At 46.2% G+C, this 17,158-nt stretch overlaps 1 protein-coding gene across 2 annotated transcripts; it reads left to right on the top strand.

Annotated features, from left to right (window-relative positions):
• The first annotated feature begins 1,813 nt into the window (after positions 1–1,813).
• Positions 1,814–16,165, top strand: PRUNE1 (prune exopolyphosphatase 1). 2 transcript variants are annotated; one of them, XM_072114775.1, is made up of 9 exons: positions 1,814–1,991; positions 8,832–8,894; positions 9,074–9,175; positions 9,686–9,891; positions 10,958–11,142; positions 11,223–11,381; positions 11,556–11,650; positions 11,848–12,006; positions 14,060–16,165. In XM_072114775.1, exons 1-9 carry the CDS (start codon positions 1,953–1,955, stop codon positions 14,600–14,602), a joined length of 1,551 nt encoding a protein of 516 aa, XP_071970876.1. In that variant the 5' UTR covers positions 1,814–1,952; the 3' UTR covers positions 14,603–16,165. The 2 variants fall into 2 exon arrangements, with proteins under 2 accessions (XP_071970876.1, XP_071970877.1); XM_072114776.1 differs by lacking the exon at positions 8,832–8,894 and having other exon boundaries at positions 1,816–1,991.
• Positions 16,166–17,158: the final 993 nt, after the last annotated feature.

Below are 17,158 nucleotides of genomic sequence, written 5' to 3' on the forward strand. Positions count from 1 at the left end.
AGCACAGCAGCGACACCTGGCGGCCAAGAGGTGGGAGAGCGGCCACAACACAGCGACACCTCGCGGCCAGGAGAAGGGAGAGCGCGGCCACAGCACAGCAGCGACACCTGGCGGCCAAGAGGTGGGAGAGCGCGGCCACAACACAGCGACACCTGGCGGCCAGGAGGAGGGAAAGCGCGGCCACAGCACAGCGACACCTGGCGGCCAGGAGGAGGGATAGCGCGGCCACAGCACACATCACACAGGAGAGGATTAGATACACAGCTCAGCAGTATCACACAGGAAGTGATTAGATACACAGCTCAGCAGTATCACACTGGACAGGATTAGATACACAGCTCAGCAGTATCACACTGGACAGGATTAGATACACAGCTCAGCAGTATCACACAGGAGAGGATTCGATACACAGCTCAGCAGTATCACACAGGAGAGGATTAGATACACAGCTCAGCAGTATCACACTGGAGAGGATTAGATACACAGCTCAGCAGTATCACACTGGACAGGATTAGATACACAGCTCAGCAGTATCACACAGGAGAGGATTAGATACACAGCTCAGCAGACAGTATCACACAGGAGAGGATTAGATGCACAGCTCAGCAGACAGTATCACACAGGAGAGGATTAGATACACAGCTCAGCAGTCAGTATCACACAGGAGAGGATTAGATACAGAGCTCAGCAGACTGTATCACACAGGAGAGGATTAGATACACAGCTCAGCAGTATCACACAGGGGAGGATTAGATACACAGCTCAGCAGTATCACACAGGAGAGGATTAGATACACAGCTCAGCAGACTGTATCACACAGGAGAGGATTAGATACACAGCTCAGCAGACAGTATCACACAGGATAGGATTAGATACACAGCTCAGCAGACTGTATCACACAGGATAGGATTAGATACACTGCTCAGCAGTATCACACAGGATAGGATTAGATACACTGCTCAGCAGTATCACACAGGAGAGGATTAGATACACTGCTCAGCAGTATCACACAGGAGAGGATTAGATACACAGCTCAGCAGTATCACACTGGACAGGATTAGATACACAGCTCAGCAGTATCACACAGGAGAGGATTAGATACACGGCTCAGCAGACAGTATCACACAGGATAGGATTAGATACACAGCTCAGCAGACAGTATCACACAGGAGAGGATTAGATACACAGCTCAGCAGACAGTATCACACAGGAGAGGATTAGATACACAGCTCAGCAGACAGTATCACACAGTATAGGATTAGCTACACAGCTCAACAGACAGTATCACACAGGAGAGGATTAGATACACAGCTCAGCAGACAGTATCACACAGGAGAGGATTAGATACAGTTTAGGCTGCCTGCTACTCTCATCGTGTATGCTGGATAGGACTACAGCTCCCGGCATGCAGTGCGGTGGCAGTAGAGTGTGTATGGGGCAGGACTACAGCTCCCGGCATGCAGTGCGGCGGCAGTGGAGTGTGTATGGGCCAGGACTACAGCTCCCGGCATGCAGTGCGGCGGCAGTGGAGTGTGTATGGGGCAGGACTACAGCTCCCGGCATGCAGTGCGGCAGCTGTGGAGTGTGTATGGGGCAGGACTACAGCTCCCGGCATGCAGTGCGGCGGCAGTGGAGTGTGTATGGGGCAGGACTACAGCTCCCGGCATGCAGTGCGGCGGCAGTGGAGTGTGTATGGGCCAGGACTACAGCTCCCGGCATGCAGTGCGGCGGCAGTGGAGTGTGTATGGGGCAGGACTACAGCTCCCGGCATGCAGTGCGGCGGCAGTGGAGTGTGTATGGGCCAGGACTACAGCTCCCGGCATGCAGTGCGGCGGCAGTGGAGTGTGTATGGGGCAGGACTACAGCTCCCGGCATGCAGTGCGGCGGCAGTGGAGTGTGTGCACTGTCGGGTCTGCAGGAGCTGAGCAGTGGCCCCGGTCACACTGTGCAGTATGGAGCGTTTCTTGCAGGGCTGTAAGGCCGCGGTGCAGGTAGGTGTGCATTCTCTCCCCGTGCAGGAGGGGGCGCTGTCAGGGCAGGGTTGCAGTATTGCACTTCTGTATGACACTGACAGCTTCATATATTGCCTACTGTCATGTCTTACTTATATCTGCTCCTGGGAAAGCTGGGTGACACGGGGTCAGTTCTATATGGGGGAGCTGGGTGACACGGGGTCAGTTCTATATGGGGGAGCTGGGTGACACGGGGTCAGTTCTATATGGGGGAGCTGGGTGACACGGGGTCTGTTTTTATATGGGGGAGCTGGGTGACATGGGGTCAGTTATATTTGGGGGAGCTGGGTGACACGGGGTCAGTTTTATTTGGGGGAGCTGGGTGACACGGGGTCTGTTCTATATGGGGGAGCTGGGTGACACGGGGGCTGTTCTATATGGGGGAGCTGGGTGACGCGGGGTCAGTTCTATATGGGGGAGCTGGGTGACGCGGGGTCAGTTCTATATGGGGGAGCTGGGTGACGCGGGGTCTGTTCTATATGGGGGAGCTGGGTGACGCGGGGGCTGTTCTATATGGGGGAGCTGGGTGACGCGGGGTCAGTTATATTTGGGGGAGCTGGGTGACGCAGGGGCTGTTCTATATGGGGGAGCTGGGTGACGCGGGGGCTGTTCTATATGGGGGAGCTGGGTGACGCGGGGGCTGTTCTATATGGGGGAGCTGGGTGACGCGGGGGCTGTTCTATATGGGGGAGCTGGGTGACGCGGGGTCAGTTATATATGGGGGAGCTGGGTGACACGGGGTCAGTTTTATTTGGGGGAGCTGGGTGACGCGGGGTCAGTTCTATATGGGGGAGCTGGGTGACGCGGGGTCAGTTCTATATGGGGGAGCTGGGTGACGCGGGGTCAGTTCTATATGGGGGAGCTGGGTGACGCGGGGGCTGTTCTGTATGGGGGAGCTGGGTGACGCGGGGTCTGTTCTATATGGGGGAGCTGGGTGAAGCGGGGTCTGTTCTGTATGGGGGAGCTGGGTGACGCGGGGTCTGTTCTGTATGGGGGAGCTGGGTGACGCGGGGTCAGTTATATATGGGGGAGCTGGGTGACGCGGGGTCAGTTATATATGGGGGAGCTGGGTGACGCGGGGTCAGTTATATATGGGGAGCTGGGTGACGCGGGGTCAGTTATATATGGGGGAGCTGGGTGACGCGGGGTCAGTTATATATAGGGGAGGTGGGTGACGCGGGGTCAGTTATATATGGGGGAGCTGGGTGACGCGGGGGCTGTTCTATATGGGGGAGCTGGGTGACGCGGGGGCTGTTCTATATGGGGGAGCTGGGTGACGCGGGGGCTGTTCTATATGGGGGAGCTGGGTGACGCGGGGGCTGTTCTATATGGGGGAGCTGGGTGACGCGGGGGCTGTTCTATATGGGGGAGCTGGGTGACGCGGGGGCTGTTCTATATGGGGGAGCTGGGTGACGCGGGGGCTGTTCTATATGGGGGAGCTGGGTGACGCGGGGGCTGTTCTATATGGGGGAGCTGGGTGACGCGGGGGCTGTTCTATATGGGGGAGCTGGGTGACGCGGGGGCTGTTCTATATGGGGGAGCTGGGTGACGCGGGGGCTGTTCTATATGGGGGAGCTGGGTGACGCGGGGGCTGTTCTATATGGGGGAGCTGGGTGACGCGGGGGCTGTTCTATATGGGGGAGCTGGGTGACGCGGGGGCTGTTCTATATGGGGGAGCTGGGTGACGCGGGGGCTGTTCTATATGGGGGAGCTGGGTGACGCGGGGGCTGTTCTATATGGGGGAGCTGGGTGACGCGGGGGCTGTTCTATATGGGGGAGCTGGGTGACTCGGGGTCAGTTATATATGGGGGAGCTGGGTGACGCGGGGTCAGTTATATATGGGGGAGCTGGGTGACGCGGGGTCAGTTATATATGGGGGAGCTGGGTGACGCGGGGGCTGTTCTATATGGGGGAGCTGGGTGACGCGGGGGCTGTTCTATATGGGGGAGCTGGGTGACGCGGGGGCTGTTCTATATGGGGGAGCTGGGTGACGCGGGGGCTGTTCTATATGGGGGAGCTGGGTGACTCGGGGTCAGTTATATATGGGGGAGCTGGGTGACGCGGGGGCTGTTCTATATGGGGGAGCTGGGTGACGCGGGGTCAGTTATATATGGGAGAGCTGGGTGACGCGGGGGCTGTTCTATATGGGGGAGCTGGGTGACGCGGGGGCTGTTCTATATGGGGGAGCTGGGTGACGCGGGGGCTGTTCTATATGGGGGAGCTGGGTGACACGATCTTTCCCTGGCTCTGAGTGTCAGTGATGCAACACTTGCTTCTGTCAGCAGAGTTTTAGCCAAGCAGGGGTCAGGGAAAGCTGGGTGCTGCCAGTATACTGCAGGGCTGTTATCACGCTGCTCCATGTGGTATCAGCACAGGGGCCGCGGCAGCCCCATGTGTTATCTGACCCCATGTCATGTATGTGTGAGCGGCACATGATCAGCTGTGTGAGGGGGAGAGGACAAATATAATGGAGAATTGTCATGTCTGCCTATAGTGTAACTACAACCCCCAATGTAACTAATAACCTACAGCGGTGGAACTACAACCTCAATCATAAATAAAATCCACTACATGGACTGACAACCTGCAGCGGTAAAACTACAACCCCCCAACATGGACTGACAACCTGCAGCGGTGAAACTACAACCCCCAATGTGGACTGAAAACATGGCTGGCAGCACAACACAATACTCCCAGTATGGACGGACAGCCCAGCAGTGGTGTCAGAAATATAATTCCCAGAATTTGTGAAACTACAACCCCCTGCATGCTCTGACGGCCTTTACGTATGCTGGTAAATCTATAAGTTGGTGTGTAAAAGACTACAAAATGGCGGCAATTACTCCCAACATGTTTTGCTCATTGTAACGCTTACAATGAATTAAGCATTAAAAACCCCAGAAGTCTACCATTTCCATTCATTTCAGGCCTTTGAAATGCTCGTAGTAGCCACTCGGATCACAGCTTTTATTTTGTCACCTAAAAGCTGTAATCTGACTGGATTTTATGGCCGACACTACCTGCACGTCCTTCCCGTAATGGCTGTCATGTTTTAAAAACAAGCCCTCCCGCCTAAGGAACGGTGTTTATGTAGACTAAATACTAAACCAACATTGACAAAATGTGTATACTATAGTGAATATCCTGAGGTATACTGTGCCTCGTACCTCAGCATACACACAATTTACTAGTAGGGGCTTTGTATTACATATTGGCTTCCATAGTGAATATCCTGAGGTATTCTGTGCCTCGTACCTCAGCATACACACAATTTACTAGTAGGGGCTTCATATTACATATTGGTGGCTACCATAGTGAATATCCTGAGGTATTCTGTGCCTCGTACCTCAGCATACACACAATTTACTAGTAGGGGCTTCATATTACATATTGGCGGCTACCATAGTGAATATCCTGAGGTATTTTGTGCCTCGTACCTCAGCATACACACAATTTAATAGTAGGGGCTTCGTATTACATATTGGCGGCTACCATAGTGAATATCCTGAGGTATACTGTTCCTCGTACCTCAGCATACACACAATTTACTAGTAGGGGCTTCATATTACATATTGGTGGCTACCATAGTGAATATCCTGAGGTATTCTGTGCCTCGTACCTCAGCATACACACAATTTACTAGTAGGGGCTTCATATTACATATTGGCGGCTACCATAGTGAATATCCTGAGGTATTCTGTGCCTCGTACCTCAGCATACACACAATTTACTAGTAGGGGCTTCATATTACATATTGGCGGCTACCATAGTGAATATCCTGAGGTATTCTGTGCCTCGTACCTCAGCATACACACAATTTACTAGTAGGGGCTTCATATTACATATTGGCGGCTACCATAGTGAATATCCTGAGGTATTCTGTGCCTCGTACCTCAGCATACACACAATTTAATAGTAGGGGCTTTGTATTACATATTGGTGGCTACCATAGTGAATATCCTGAGGTATACTGTTCCTCGTACCTCAGCATAGAGATAATTTGCCTATAGGGTTTCAGATTACAAAATGGAGGCCTGCCTTGCGTTCCAATTTAAGGAATTGCCCTAAAAGCGCCCGCAGCACGTTCAAAATTGACATAGTCAGAAGACGCGGACAATGGCCCCCTTGTGCCTGCGGCAACGTAAACAAGACTGCTAGTACTTCATTTTTTAACGAAAAAAAGAGAAAATGGCCGCCATTGTTTATATAAACAGTTCTCTGTGTGTGGTGACAAAGTGGTCACTTGTATATACCCGAGAACAGTGTCACCTAGCTTCCCCGGGCTCCTGAATGGCACATCATCTATTTTCCACTGATACATTCCTTCTATTAGACATTACCACATGACAAGGCCAAGTTTTATTCAGGAAGACTTTTACAAACAGTAAAGGGGCCATGTTGGATGTCACCCAGCTTTCCCAGACCTCTGAATGACTTACCATCTACTTCAATACAGCAAATAGTCATTATTGAAAGCTTTTGAATGTGGCCATGTTGGTCATCACCCAGCTTTTACTGTAACAGATTATTTTTTACCCTCTATCTAAATTTTACTTTTAAAGCGACGGTGACACTTCAAGGTCAAGTCCGGCATTGTGAGGGATTTCCCATTTTGAAACCCGATCGCCCTCTCTCTTACAGTCGTCCAGTTGGCGTCTGCTTTTGCTATTTTTACACCACCGCTTACACCAATCAGCTTTTGCGTCGCTGCTGGATGTTCCCAGCTCAGATGTGAACCTCGTGCCTCCTCAGAAACATTCACGTCTTCTCATATCTTTATCTGACTAGATTAGTGACTGGATACGGAACAGATTATTTGTTGTCGTCCAGTAATAAGCAAATAATTAAAAAAAATATGGTTTGGTCATATCTTTCCGAGAAAGTGCGGTGAAAAGGCTTCCGTATTTGTCACCCAGATATCACTGAATAAAGCTTGGTGTGGTTGGATCTGTAGTGCAGATGCAATATTGGCGCCAATCTGCATGAAAACAATGATTTTTTTTTTCCTATAAAGGCCAATGGATTTATTCTAAAAAGAAAAAAAAGAGTCGGCCATCTTTATTTTGGCAGTAACTCACTTTTACTTCGCAGTCGAGGTGGCCGGACTTGCTCATTTTCCACTGGTGTGAACAGATTTCTTGTGTAAACCCTGAGCAGTTTCCATTTTAGCTCCATTGATTTATTTACCGTACCGCTTTTAAGCGGCGATTGTCAAATCTTGTTTTTCCTAAATAAATGGGGCATGCGGATGGCGAGTGCTGGCATATGGCGCACTGTGTGCTTTTTCTCTTACGGACATTAGGCCTTCAGCTCGCGCTCTATGAACCAATTACTCCGGTTGCTATGTAAACACATTACGCTCAGCGTCGGCAGCTGCGGCTACTTAATCTTCACCATATCCCAGAAACGTCAGGATGGCCATCATCTATTTATAACGGGGATACATAATTTGTTCTTCGTATATGAGTGCAAAGCTGGCCCTTTAAAAAAAAAAAAAATACCGTAATAATTTAAAGGGGCAATATGAAAAGAATAAAAGAGGCCAACAACACTTAGGACTTTGCAGTCCTTAGATCATGTGACCAACTACTTTAAAAAAAAAAAACGACAGAGCTTAGATTTCGGTCTGTTTAGGTGTATTGCCCTTTTTTTCTTTGGAGACCAAGTAAGAGGTACGACCAACTCGCCTTTAAATAGGCCACACCCCTTCAGGTCAAAGATTTATATAAAAGATCAAATCAAATGGCCGTAATTACAATAATATTGAAATAATAATTTTCCGTAAGGATCCATTACTGGCGCTGCCTGTAATCTGCGGCGGCAGTAGTATTATTACAGTAATGTATAGTTAAGTGCCCATTGTGTTTACTCGTTTGCTTATGGACAGATTACACGAGCGGTTCTGTGCAGTCATACTGATAACAGCCGTATAAACCGAGATACCGGTCACCACACATCCCTATTCTTATACCGCACCCTTAAAGGGATGGTAAAACTACAAAAAGTGTGTCAAACTTTTATATATGTTTCCAAAAATCTCTTCCCTTTATTACTTCGCCCAGTGCCACAATTTTTGAGTTTTATCATTAAAGGGAACCTGTCAGCAGAAATAAACCTAATAAACCACTAGCAGTATGTTGTCAAGCAGCTGAACACCTTCCAGGCCATATTTCTTTCATGGCTCAGGGTGGCGGCATCATCCTGAAAATAATCTTTGAAGTGAGTGTAAATTTGTTGTAAGAAGTCAAGGAGGTGGAGACTTCAACTGATTGCAAGCTTTCCCTGTCCGCTTCACTGTAATTTAATGCTTCTGCAGACAGAGACATTGCCAACCAGATCTCCTGAAGTCTGGTGCATGATGTGAGTCATGGGAGGAGGTGTTCAGAGGCAGGAAGAGCTTGACTTCAGTGTTAAACTCCGCCTCCTTGACTTTATACTACCAATTTACATTTACTTCAAAGTTGATTTTTTTTTTGGGGGGTGATGGAACCATGCTGGCCCATGAAAGAAACATGATCTGTAAGGTGTAAAGCTGCTAGACAACATACCGGCATAAGTTTCTAAGGCCGCTTTCTGATGATAGGTTCCCTTTAAGATTGACTTCACATATGATTAAAAAATGAAATAAAAGCATTTCTTATGCGATACCTTTCTTTACATCTTTTAGATCATTATTCTACAGTTTTTCAGCTTCTTCAAAAGAAAATTTACCTCAGGATTGTCCACTAGACTTTTTGGCTACATGTACTTTTTTAGTTTTACCATTTTTAGCCTCTTTTTATTATACACTTTGATATATTTTCCTATTTAATTGTGCAGATTATCAAAGGTCTTGCATCTGGTCAAGCGAAAAGTAGACTTTCTAAAGCAACAAATCCCTTTGTAAGTACCGTACGGCAGGAACGAATCTTGCGTTCGGATAAATGGTCACCAACAAGATGGCCGCCATTATTTCTTTTTAGTCTCTTAGTTCTGCAGTAGTACACTGCTTGTGTGCATCTAGGACTTTAATAAAGTTGAGTTCAGAACAGAATTTAATTGGGTTTGTATTCGTCTTGCAGAAGCCCCATGAAGGACTGGACTTCCATGTTGTCCTTGGCAATGAAGCATGTGACTTGGACTCCATGGTTTCCGCCATAACTCTGGCGTATTTATTGGCCAAGGTAAGTGTGGATCCCATTGCAGACCTTTAGGCCCATCTTGTTGTTCCTGGCAACCAATCCGATCCCAGCTTTTTATTTATTATTTTAGGATATGATGGGTTTCTATGGAATTTTCTCCCAGTTTTCCAGCTTTTTACTCCTCACATCAATATATTTTAAGTTACAATCCCTCACAAAACATTTGAGTGGGAAAGTTCTGTCCATAGTCTTCCTATACATGGAGACAATTGTAAAAGTTTAACATTAAAACATGTTTTTAAACAATCGTCCGTAAATGCCTTTTTTACGTTGCAAAAATTTAGGACCATGATGCATTGCAGAGGAACACCAAATTCAAACTTCTCTCAGTAGGGGCGGGGCTTACACTAGACAGTTGATGAGAAGTGAAGTAGTTTAGGTTTTGTATCTCATTCAAAATGGCTGCCGTGAGGCTGATCTTAACTAACTGTTTACCAACCAAGGCGTGGAAAAATCTAGTAGTTGAAAGTGTCTTCTCCTCAATTATTGTAGACGTCTTCAAGTAAGAACCTGGAGTACATCCCAGTGCTGAACATTCCCCGTGAAGACTTTCCTCTCCGCACAGAGAGCACATTTTTCCTTAAGGAGAACCGGATCCCCGAGGATCTCCTGATCTTCCGTGATGAGATAGACCTGGGTGCTCTGTACGAGGCCGGGCGCTTGGGATTGTCACTGGTGGATCACAATGTGCTGCCCAGGTGAGGTCACTATCGTATTAACGATCTATGACCTTTGAACTTGTAGTCTGATTTTTGACCAGTTTATTGTGTTTCTTTTTTTCTAGGCTATTAACTTTTTTAAAAAAATTATTTTCCTTTTTTCAGCTTTTATTTTTTCTGTATTAATTTAGGTTTTATTTTTCTCACTTTAATTTTCCTTCTTCATCTGTTCCCCCCCCCTTTTAATTTTTTTTCGGTATTATTGTAGGTTTTGACTTTCCTCATTGTTAATCTTCCGTCTTCCACATCCTTATCTTCATCATTTCCCGTATATACTTGTGTATAAGCCGAGTTTTTCAACACAAAAAATGTGCTGATAAACCTCACCTCGGCTTATACTCGAGTCAATAAAAAAATTAAACTTATATACTCACCATCCCGCGCCCCCAATGCTCAGCGCGGCTTCTCTTCTTTCTTCGGTCTTCTGTAACACCCGTCAGGGACTCGGCCATGCGCTCTGCCGGCCGGCGGATACTATGATGTGGCTGCTGATGACGTCATAGTAAGCGCCGTCCAGCAGAGGGCATGGCCGTGTCCCTGACGGGTGTTACAGAAGACCGAAGAAAGAAGAGGAGCCGCGCCGACATCGGGAGCCACGCTGAGCATGTAAGGCTGGCTGCGTGCTCCGCGGGGGCGGGCTGGCTGTGTGACCAATGCATTTCCCACCCTCGGCTTATACTCAAGTCAATAGGTTTTCCCAGGTTTTGGTGGTAAAATTAGGGGCCTTGGCTTATACTCGGGTCGGCTTATACTCGAGTATATATGGTATATTATATGTTAATTTTTTTCCAGTTTTTTTTTTTTTTTATCTTCCTTTCCTCAGTGTTATTGCTTTTTATTCTTTTTCACATTCTGTTTTCGTTTTTTTATATTGTGGGATTTTGTTTTACTTTTCACACTTTTTTATTTTTCTCTTTTTTTGTTTTTTTTTACTTTTGCTCTTTTCTCCACCCTTCTGAAATGTGCACCAAAAATCAGATGTCTGATTTTTTTTTTTTGCCCCCTTTTAACTCTGTTCTTTTGTGTTCCTCTCCTTGTTATTAAGGGCGGACTCCTTTATGGAAGACGTAGTAACCGAGGTCATTGACCACCACGTCCTGGAGAGGAGGCCGACACGTAATTGCCGGGTCACTGCAGAACTGGTGGGGTCCTGCACTACCCTAATGACCGAGAAGATCATCTGCGACGCTCCTCACATCCTCGACTCTCAACTGGCGTCCATGCTGCGCGGTACTAACTCTTATGTCACCCAGCTTTCCCATAGTCAAAAGTCTCCATATTCTTCATCATTTTCCCTATTTCTTTCACAGGTACCATTGTCCTGGACTGTGTGAACATGACACCCGCAGCTGGGAAAGTCACCCCAAAAGACACAGAATACGTGACCATCCTGGAATCAAGGTTCCCAAATCTGCCCCCGAGAGGCGCTGTGTTTGACTCTCTTCAAAATGCCAAGTTCGATGTGTCAGGTAAGTGGCAAATACCTTCCATACTCCAACCACTCCCTGCTGGTTCCCTGTCTAAACGCATGAATGATTAGTTTTTGGAGATCAAGAGAGCAGCTGAATTGTAAACGCAGCTTTGGATGTGACTAGAGAAGAGCATAATAAAACATTATTTTTTTTTAACTCTTTGTTGTTCAGGTTTAACCACAGATCAGATGCTCCGTAAGGACCTCAAGGCCTTGTTCAGCCGGGATATAAAGATGGCGATTAGTGCCATATACATGGACATAGAGGTGAGAGGTCATTCTTCCCAGGGCAGGATTATGGGTCAGATACTTTACATTTTAGGGTCTACTTATCCACCGTACAGTGGAGGGTGGGCAGACATCATGGCGGTGGTGTCGTGAAGGCCCCAAACTGGCAGCGTCAGGGTGAAGGCACCACCGCCCTCTATCCTGTAGTTATCTCTCTCTGCTCTGTTTACTACAAGGAGTTCCTGAGGAGGAAGGACCTGGAGAAGGAGCTGCAGGATTTCTGTCAGAGACACCGTTACAACATCATTATCGCCATGGCTATTGCCTTTGACAGCGCCAATGAACCGCGGAGGCAAATCGCAGTGTACAGTCAGGAGGGGGCGCTGAGAGAAACAGTAAGTCGCCCCAAGTCAGGCCCCGTGTAAATGTCTGCTTCCGGTCACACCCAAAATGGCTGCCGTCTAGTGTTCCCGGGCAGCCATTTGTTAATCCGTAGAAGAGCAGGCGAGGTATTACCTGATAATCGTGCAAATGTTTATTCAGGACATCGGGAAAGTTTGCTGGCAGCCTATGTGTGAGTTATAATGGTGGTCCAAGGGATCACCCAGCTTTCCAGAGACCTGTCGAGGTCAGGTGGCGGCCATCTTTCTTTTTAGCCTTATTGACATTGTATATCTAAGTTTTCAGCCCTCGGTGGAAGTAAAAAAAAGAGGAAAGTGACAGAGTGAGGAGATAACAGTGTGTGTTTTATGAGGCAGCGAGGCGCAGGCAGGGGAGGGGGATAGAACTGGTTATATTAGGGATGTGGTGTGAACTTTACCTTAGTCTCTGGCATATGGAGGCTGTAATAGGAACAGGCATGGGGGGTCTAAAGGGGTCCTCCACACAAAATTATCCAAATATCTGACAATAAGGCAACAAGTGCAATGCATTGAGCAGGCCACGAGGCGGCGCAGAGGAAGTTCAATGTTTTTGAGAAATTTTTTTTTTTTTTTGTCAATAATTAAGCTACACCCTATAGGGACTTACTGTACAGTGCGCTCTTATTTTTTTTTATGATATTTTTCGCCCTGCCCCCCACCTGCCCGCTCTCCCTGTAACCAGATCCCTCTTGGTTGCTCTCGGGATGGTCATTTATTAACTTGACCAAAGTTTAAACTTTCAGTGGTGAAATGTGAGCTCAGGACAGAAGTTGCTTATTTTTGCAGCGACCGTCCTCACAAGAAGCGGCTGGAGGTGAGCACGGGGTACATCGGGAAGGTGGGGGGAATATTCGGGTCAGAGCTATAAGACTTGTATTGGGTTCTGTACCCTTTACCACTGGTTGGACCTATTTTCGGTGTCTTGTTTGAACCTTCGCACATATCTGTATCACGCCTTGCACGCACCATATACATAGGTGTACATTAACCCCAGCAGTGCCGGCTCTGCATATACTGACGAGTGGGGATCGGAAGGCAACATATGTCCCGGACACCTTTTCACATTACGGTAATGGCCTCTCTTGACGTATACATGTCCGGCGGGGGCCCACAAAACGTGTACAGAACGATACATCGCCCATAGAGTAACATAAGAGAACCCTGAAAAAGTTGGAGAGTAGGGTTCTGCAACTTTTTTGCCTTATTTGCATAATTTATTTTTCCCATTTTTGCACGACTTTTTTGAAAATAGATGTAGTTCACTTGTCGAGCTAATGTTTACCAGATATTTGAACGTGACCCTTTAATGAGATAAGTTCCAAAAATTGTTGCATTGTCATTCCAGTAGGGGGCGGTGTTGGAATGGGAGTCACATATAAGCAAAGAAGTGTAATAGTAAGGCAGATTCAATGAAACCGACTCGGTTTTTAGGCTGATGTTGCTTTCAACCCATGGAAAATCGGTGTCAAAATTTGCCCAATATTCGGCTTTTTGATGCACACTGAAGTGGCCTCTAATTTTTGAGTATCGTCCACCCAGATTGTACTGTGCATGTCTCTTCTTTTTTATTGAATTCCTTAGAGAAGGATTTCGGCACTGATTTTCTCCAAAATTTAACTGGTATAAGCGGATTTATTATAGGCAAATCCACACAGAAAATCCACCGTGTTCATGTAACCTACAAAATCCCCTAATGTTTGTATAGCGGTGTGTGTTCTACTCGGCTATTCTCTGCTTTATTCTGGACACGCTTGAGGCAGAAGACATTAATAAGATCAGAACAGGACTTAAAGGGATTGTCCAAACGTTCCATGTTATCTAGTGGCTGGAGCTCTCCTCTACACTGTGGTAGATAACATGGAAACTACCCCTTTAAATAACTAATGACGAGGTATAAAGGTGTTATATACTTTGTGTTTGATGCACAAGATCTCTGCTTGCTGTCAGGGATATTGAATATCCCATGTACAAAAACCTATAGTAATATAATTTTTTTTTAAAAATGACTTTTTATGTTCTTTATTAGGTGAGTAAAGTTCTGGAAGAGGCCACGACACCATCCCTGGAGCTAACCCTGATCACCAGCCATTATTGTAGCCACGTCACGGCCTACAGCCAAGGAAATACCACCGCTTCCCGCAAGAAAGTCCTGCCCATCCTGAAGGATTTCCTAAAGAAAAGGGACAACGGGGAGAGTGGCAGTCCACCCATGCAGTCGTTCCAGGACGCCGAGGACTATAAGGGACACTGTGAGTTCACAAACCATAATGTAGAGGACAATTTGGAAAGCACCGAGCAGTTTGGAGATTTCGGGGAACAACCGGATAACCAAGAGATTTGTGGCGGAGATGGGACAAAGGGCAAAGGTTATGGAGCCGGGTGCAGGAGACAGATGGAGGACGGATTAGACGAGGAGAACTCCTTCCCTCCAACGCCTATGAACAGTCTAGTAGAAGGTTGTCCCCTCGACCGAGGGCTCCCAAAACTGACTGCGGAGGCCATTTTAGAAAGGATCAACCGGATCACTGTGGTAGATTCTGAGGTAAATTCTACGACTGGAAAACAGTGACCCGGGCCCGAAACCTCCAGAAAATAAAATCGTAAATTCTAATATTTAAAAAAAGGTTGAGGTACTCGTCAAACTGCAATGCAATTCATATGTTTTGATACAAGCATCTCACCCGTGTGGTGAATTTTTACCTCAGGTTGGGGGTAGGGAAGGGTAGTGGTAGGTTGTTTGGGGTCTTTTTGTAGCATATTTCCTAATATTATGCCTTTGCCTGTGACAGAGTGCATGCTGGGAACGCCTACGTTAACCAATGCGACTGACTGGGAAAATCCTGCTCATATAAAGTACGGGAAAAAAAAAGTTGTAAATGACCTTTCACCCTGTGACGAGATTATTTATTTTCATAACATTTTTGATTAGTCACTAGCTCTAATTATGTGGAAGCCGTTAACCTTATTGATATTCATAGATTTCATGAATATTCATCCTCTTATTTTTATCGGCACTTGACAAAATGGCTGCCAACGCTGTCTAAATGGAGAACAAATGGCAACCAATCACAGAGCAGCTTCGATTTCATATTCTGCTCTTGGAAGATGAAAGCTATGCTGTGATTGGACAGGAACCATATAAAAGATTTGGCCACCTGAGGGAGACTATGAAGCACAAGATGCGTCTAGTTTTTTTAGTCTTCTCAGTCACGGCAGATACTGACTTGTGTATTGGGATGAATACTGTCACTTATATAAGATTTTATTTATAAAATATTAATAATAATTCTAATTAAAAAAATGTATATAAATTCCTTTTAATATAACAAAATGGAGTCCGGAATTTTCCAGATTGCCGAATTGAAGCACTTGGATCTCCTCATATTGTGATGTGATTATATATGTATAATCCCTCGAAGACCTATAGAGATGTATATTCTACCATCCCAAATTCCTCGTACTGTTAAAGGGGCGTTCCACGTTTTCTTCAGGCTTGTCATAAATATGGCATCGTTTGAAGTCTGGAAGCTATAAAAGCCCCCAGAGAGCCCCGTCCTATTGGAGATGAGGACAGTGAGATGCAGTTTAGTGATCTGAAGTGTGACCTCTCCTAAAATACCGGATCCCTTACTAGATTAGTCCATTATTCTGGGTCTACCAGCGCATACATGATGAAGTAGTCACCACCCGCCTCCTGTTAGTAACATCACTATATAATAATATGATGAATAAAACTGTCATTCAAACTGGAGTTTTTAGGAAATGTCAGAGGGAGAGAAATTATTAATTTTTTTTCTTTTTTTTAAATTAAATTTGTCGCTCATGGGGGAAGCCAGTTCACAAATATCATGATCTGTCCCCATTGCTAGAAGCAAGGCGTCCGCACCAGAAGGCTAGCTGTAATCGCTGCTGAAGTTTTATTTTGGAATGTTTTTTTGGGTTTTTTTTTTAACTTTTGTGACAACACATCTGTTGTAAATTATATAAATACACTGACGCAACACAATTTATTCACGGGAAATTTTATACCGTGTGTAGCGCTAATGGCAATGTCTCCTGCTGTAGCTTCTTCTTCTTCTTGATTTTAAGGCTCCAAATTTGATGTTTCTTACAATTAAAACTCCTCGTTGTATACTGTATTGTGTGTTTTTTTTCTTGTTACCTTGTATGCTGTGTACTACAAGACCCAAGATGTCCATAATTCCTCGGTGTGCACCTCATAAAGTGACCTGGAGACTACAGCACGTGCCGTATTATAGGAAATCTACCATCACAATCCATCATGATAAACCAGGGACACTTACGGTACTTATAGATCCTGGCGCAGTGACTGTGGGAATCTTCTTGTATTTGTGGCCTCCTTCCTTCTAAAATCAGTTTTAAAAATTATGCTAATGGACTGAAGGGCTCCTTTGGGTGTTAGTAAGACCCTTATGGTGCCTGGATCTATGAGTAGGTTTATCCATGCTTCCTTTTAATGGTAGATGACCTTTCCCATTTATTGCCTTCTTTCTCAGTCATCTTCTGCAAAAATGGCCCTTGCGGTTTTGGTTTTTGGATCTTTAAAAACGAGATGCTGGCTTAATGATGTTACCACAAGATATCTACTTCTACAACTCTCGCGGCAGAACAAAAATCCTGAGGGAATGTTTCCTCAGGACAGAATTCTTGGCTGCACCTGACCCTGTAGCTAAGCAACCGCATGTAAATACGGCCTGTAAAAACGGATTAGCAATGAGCAATCCTCAAAGACTTCAATGTGAAGGCACTAGATACAAAAGTGGTTACAAATAAGACCGAGCCTGAGGGCGTGTTCACACGTTGCACTTTGGTTGCGCTTTAAAACGCATTACAGCTGAGATGAGGTGATTTGCCTAATTACATTACTGTTAACGTTTGCGTTTACAAAACGCAATACTATAACGCATTGTTAATGCACGCGTTAACAAATGTAAACCGTAATGTAATTGGGCAAATCGCCTCTCCTTAGCTGTTGTAATGCGTTTTAAAACTCAATGAAAACGCAGCCAAAGCGCAACGTGTGAACGCGCCCTGAGGGCGAATTCACACGATGCGTTGCGTTATTTGATGCGTTTTTGACGCATTTCAAAGGCTTCAACCTTAA

The sequence above is a fragment of the Engystomops pustulosus genome, chromosome 7, assembly GCF_040894005.1.
Source record: "Engystomops pustulosus chromosome 7, aEngPut4.maternal, whole genome shotgun sequence".
NCBI classification, from domain to species: Eukaryota; Metazoa; Chordata; class Amphibia; order Anura; family Leptodactylidae; genus Engystomops; species Engystomops pustulosus.

What these genes read in the sequence shown, in the direction of transcription:
- PRUNE1 (XM_072114775.1), top strand. Translation starts at nt 1,953, where the DNA reads ATGGAGCGTTTCTTGCAGGGCTGTAAGGCCGCGGTGCAG. An exon ending in TGGCGTATTTATTGGCCAAG is followed by an intron (nt 9,176 to 9,685) that starts GTAAGTGTGGAT and finishes CAATTATTGTAG; the next exon opens with ACGTCTTCAAGTAAGAACCT. An exon ending in AGGGGGCGCTGAGAGAAACA is followed by an intron (nt 12,007 to 14,059) that starts GTAAGTCGCCCC and finishes GTTCTTTATTAG; the next exon opens with GTGAGTAAAGTTCTGGAAGA.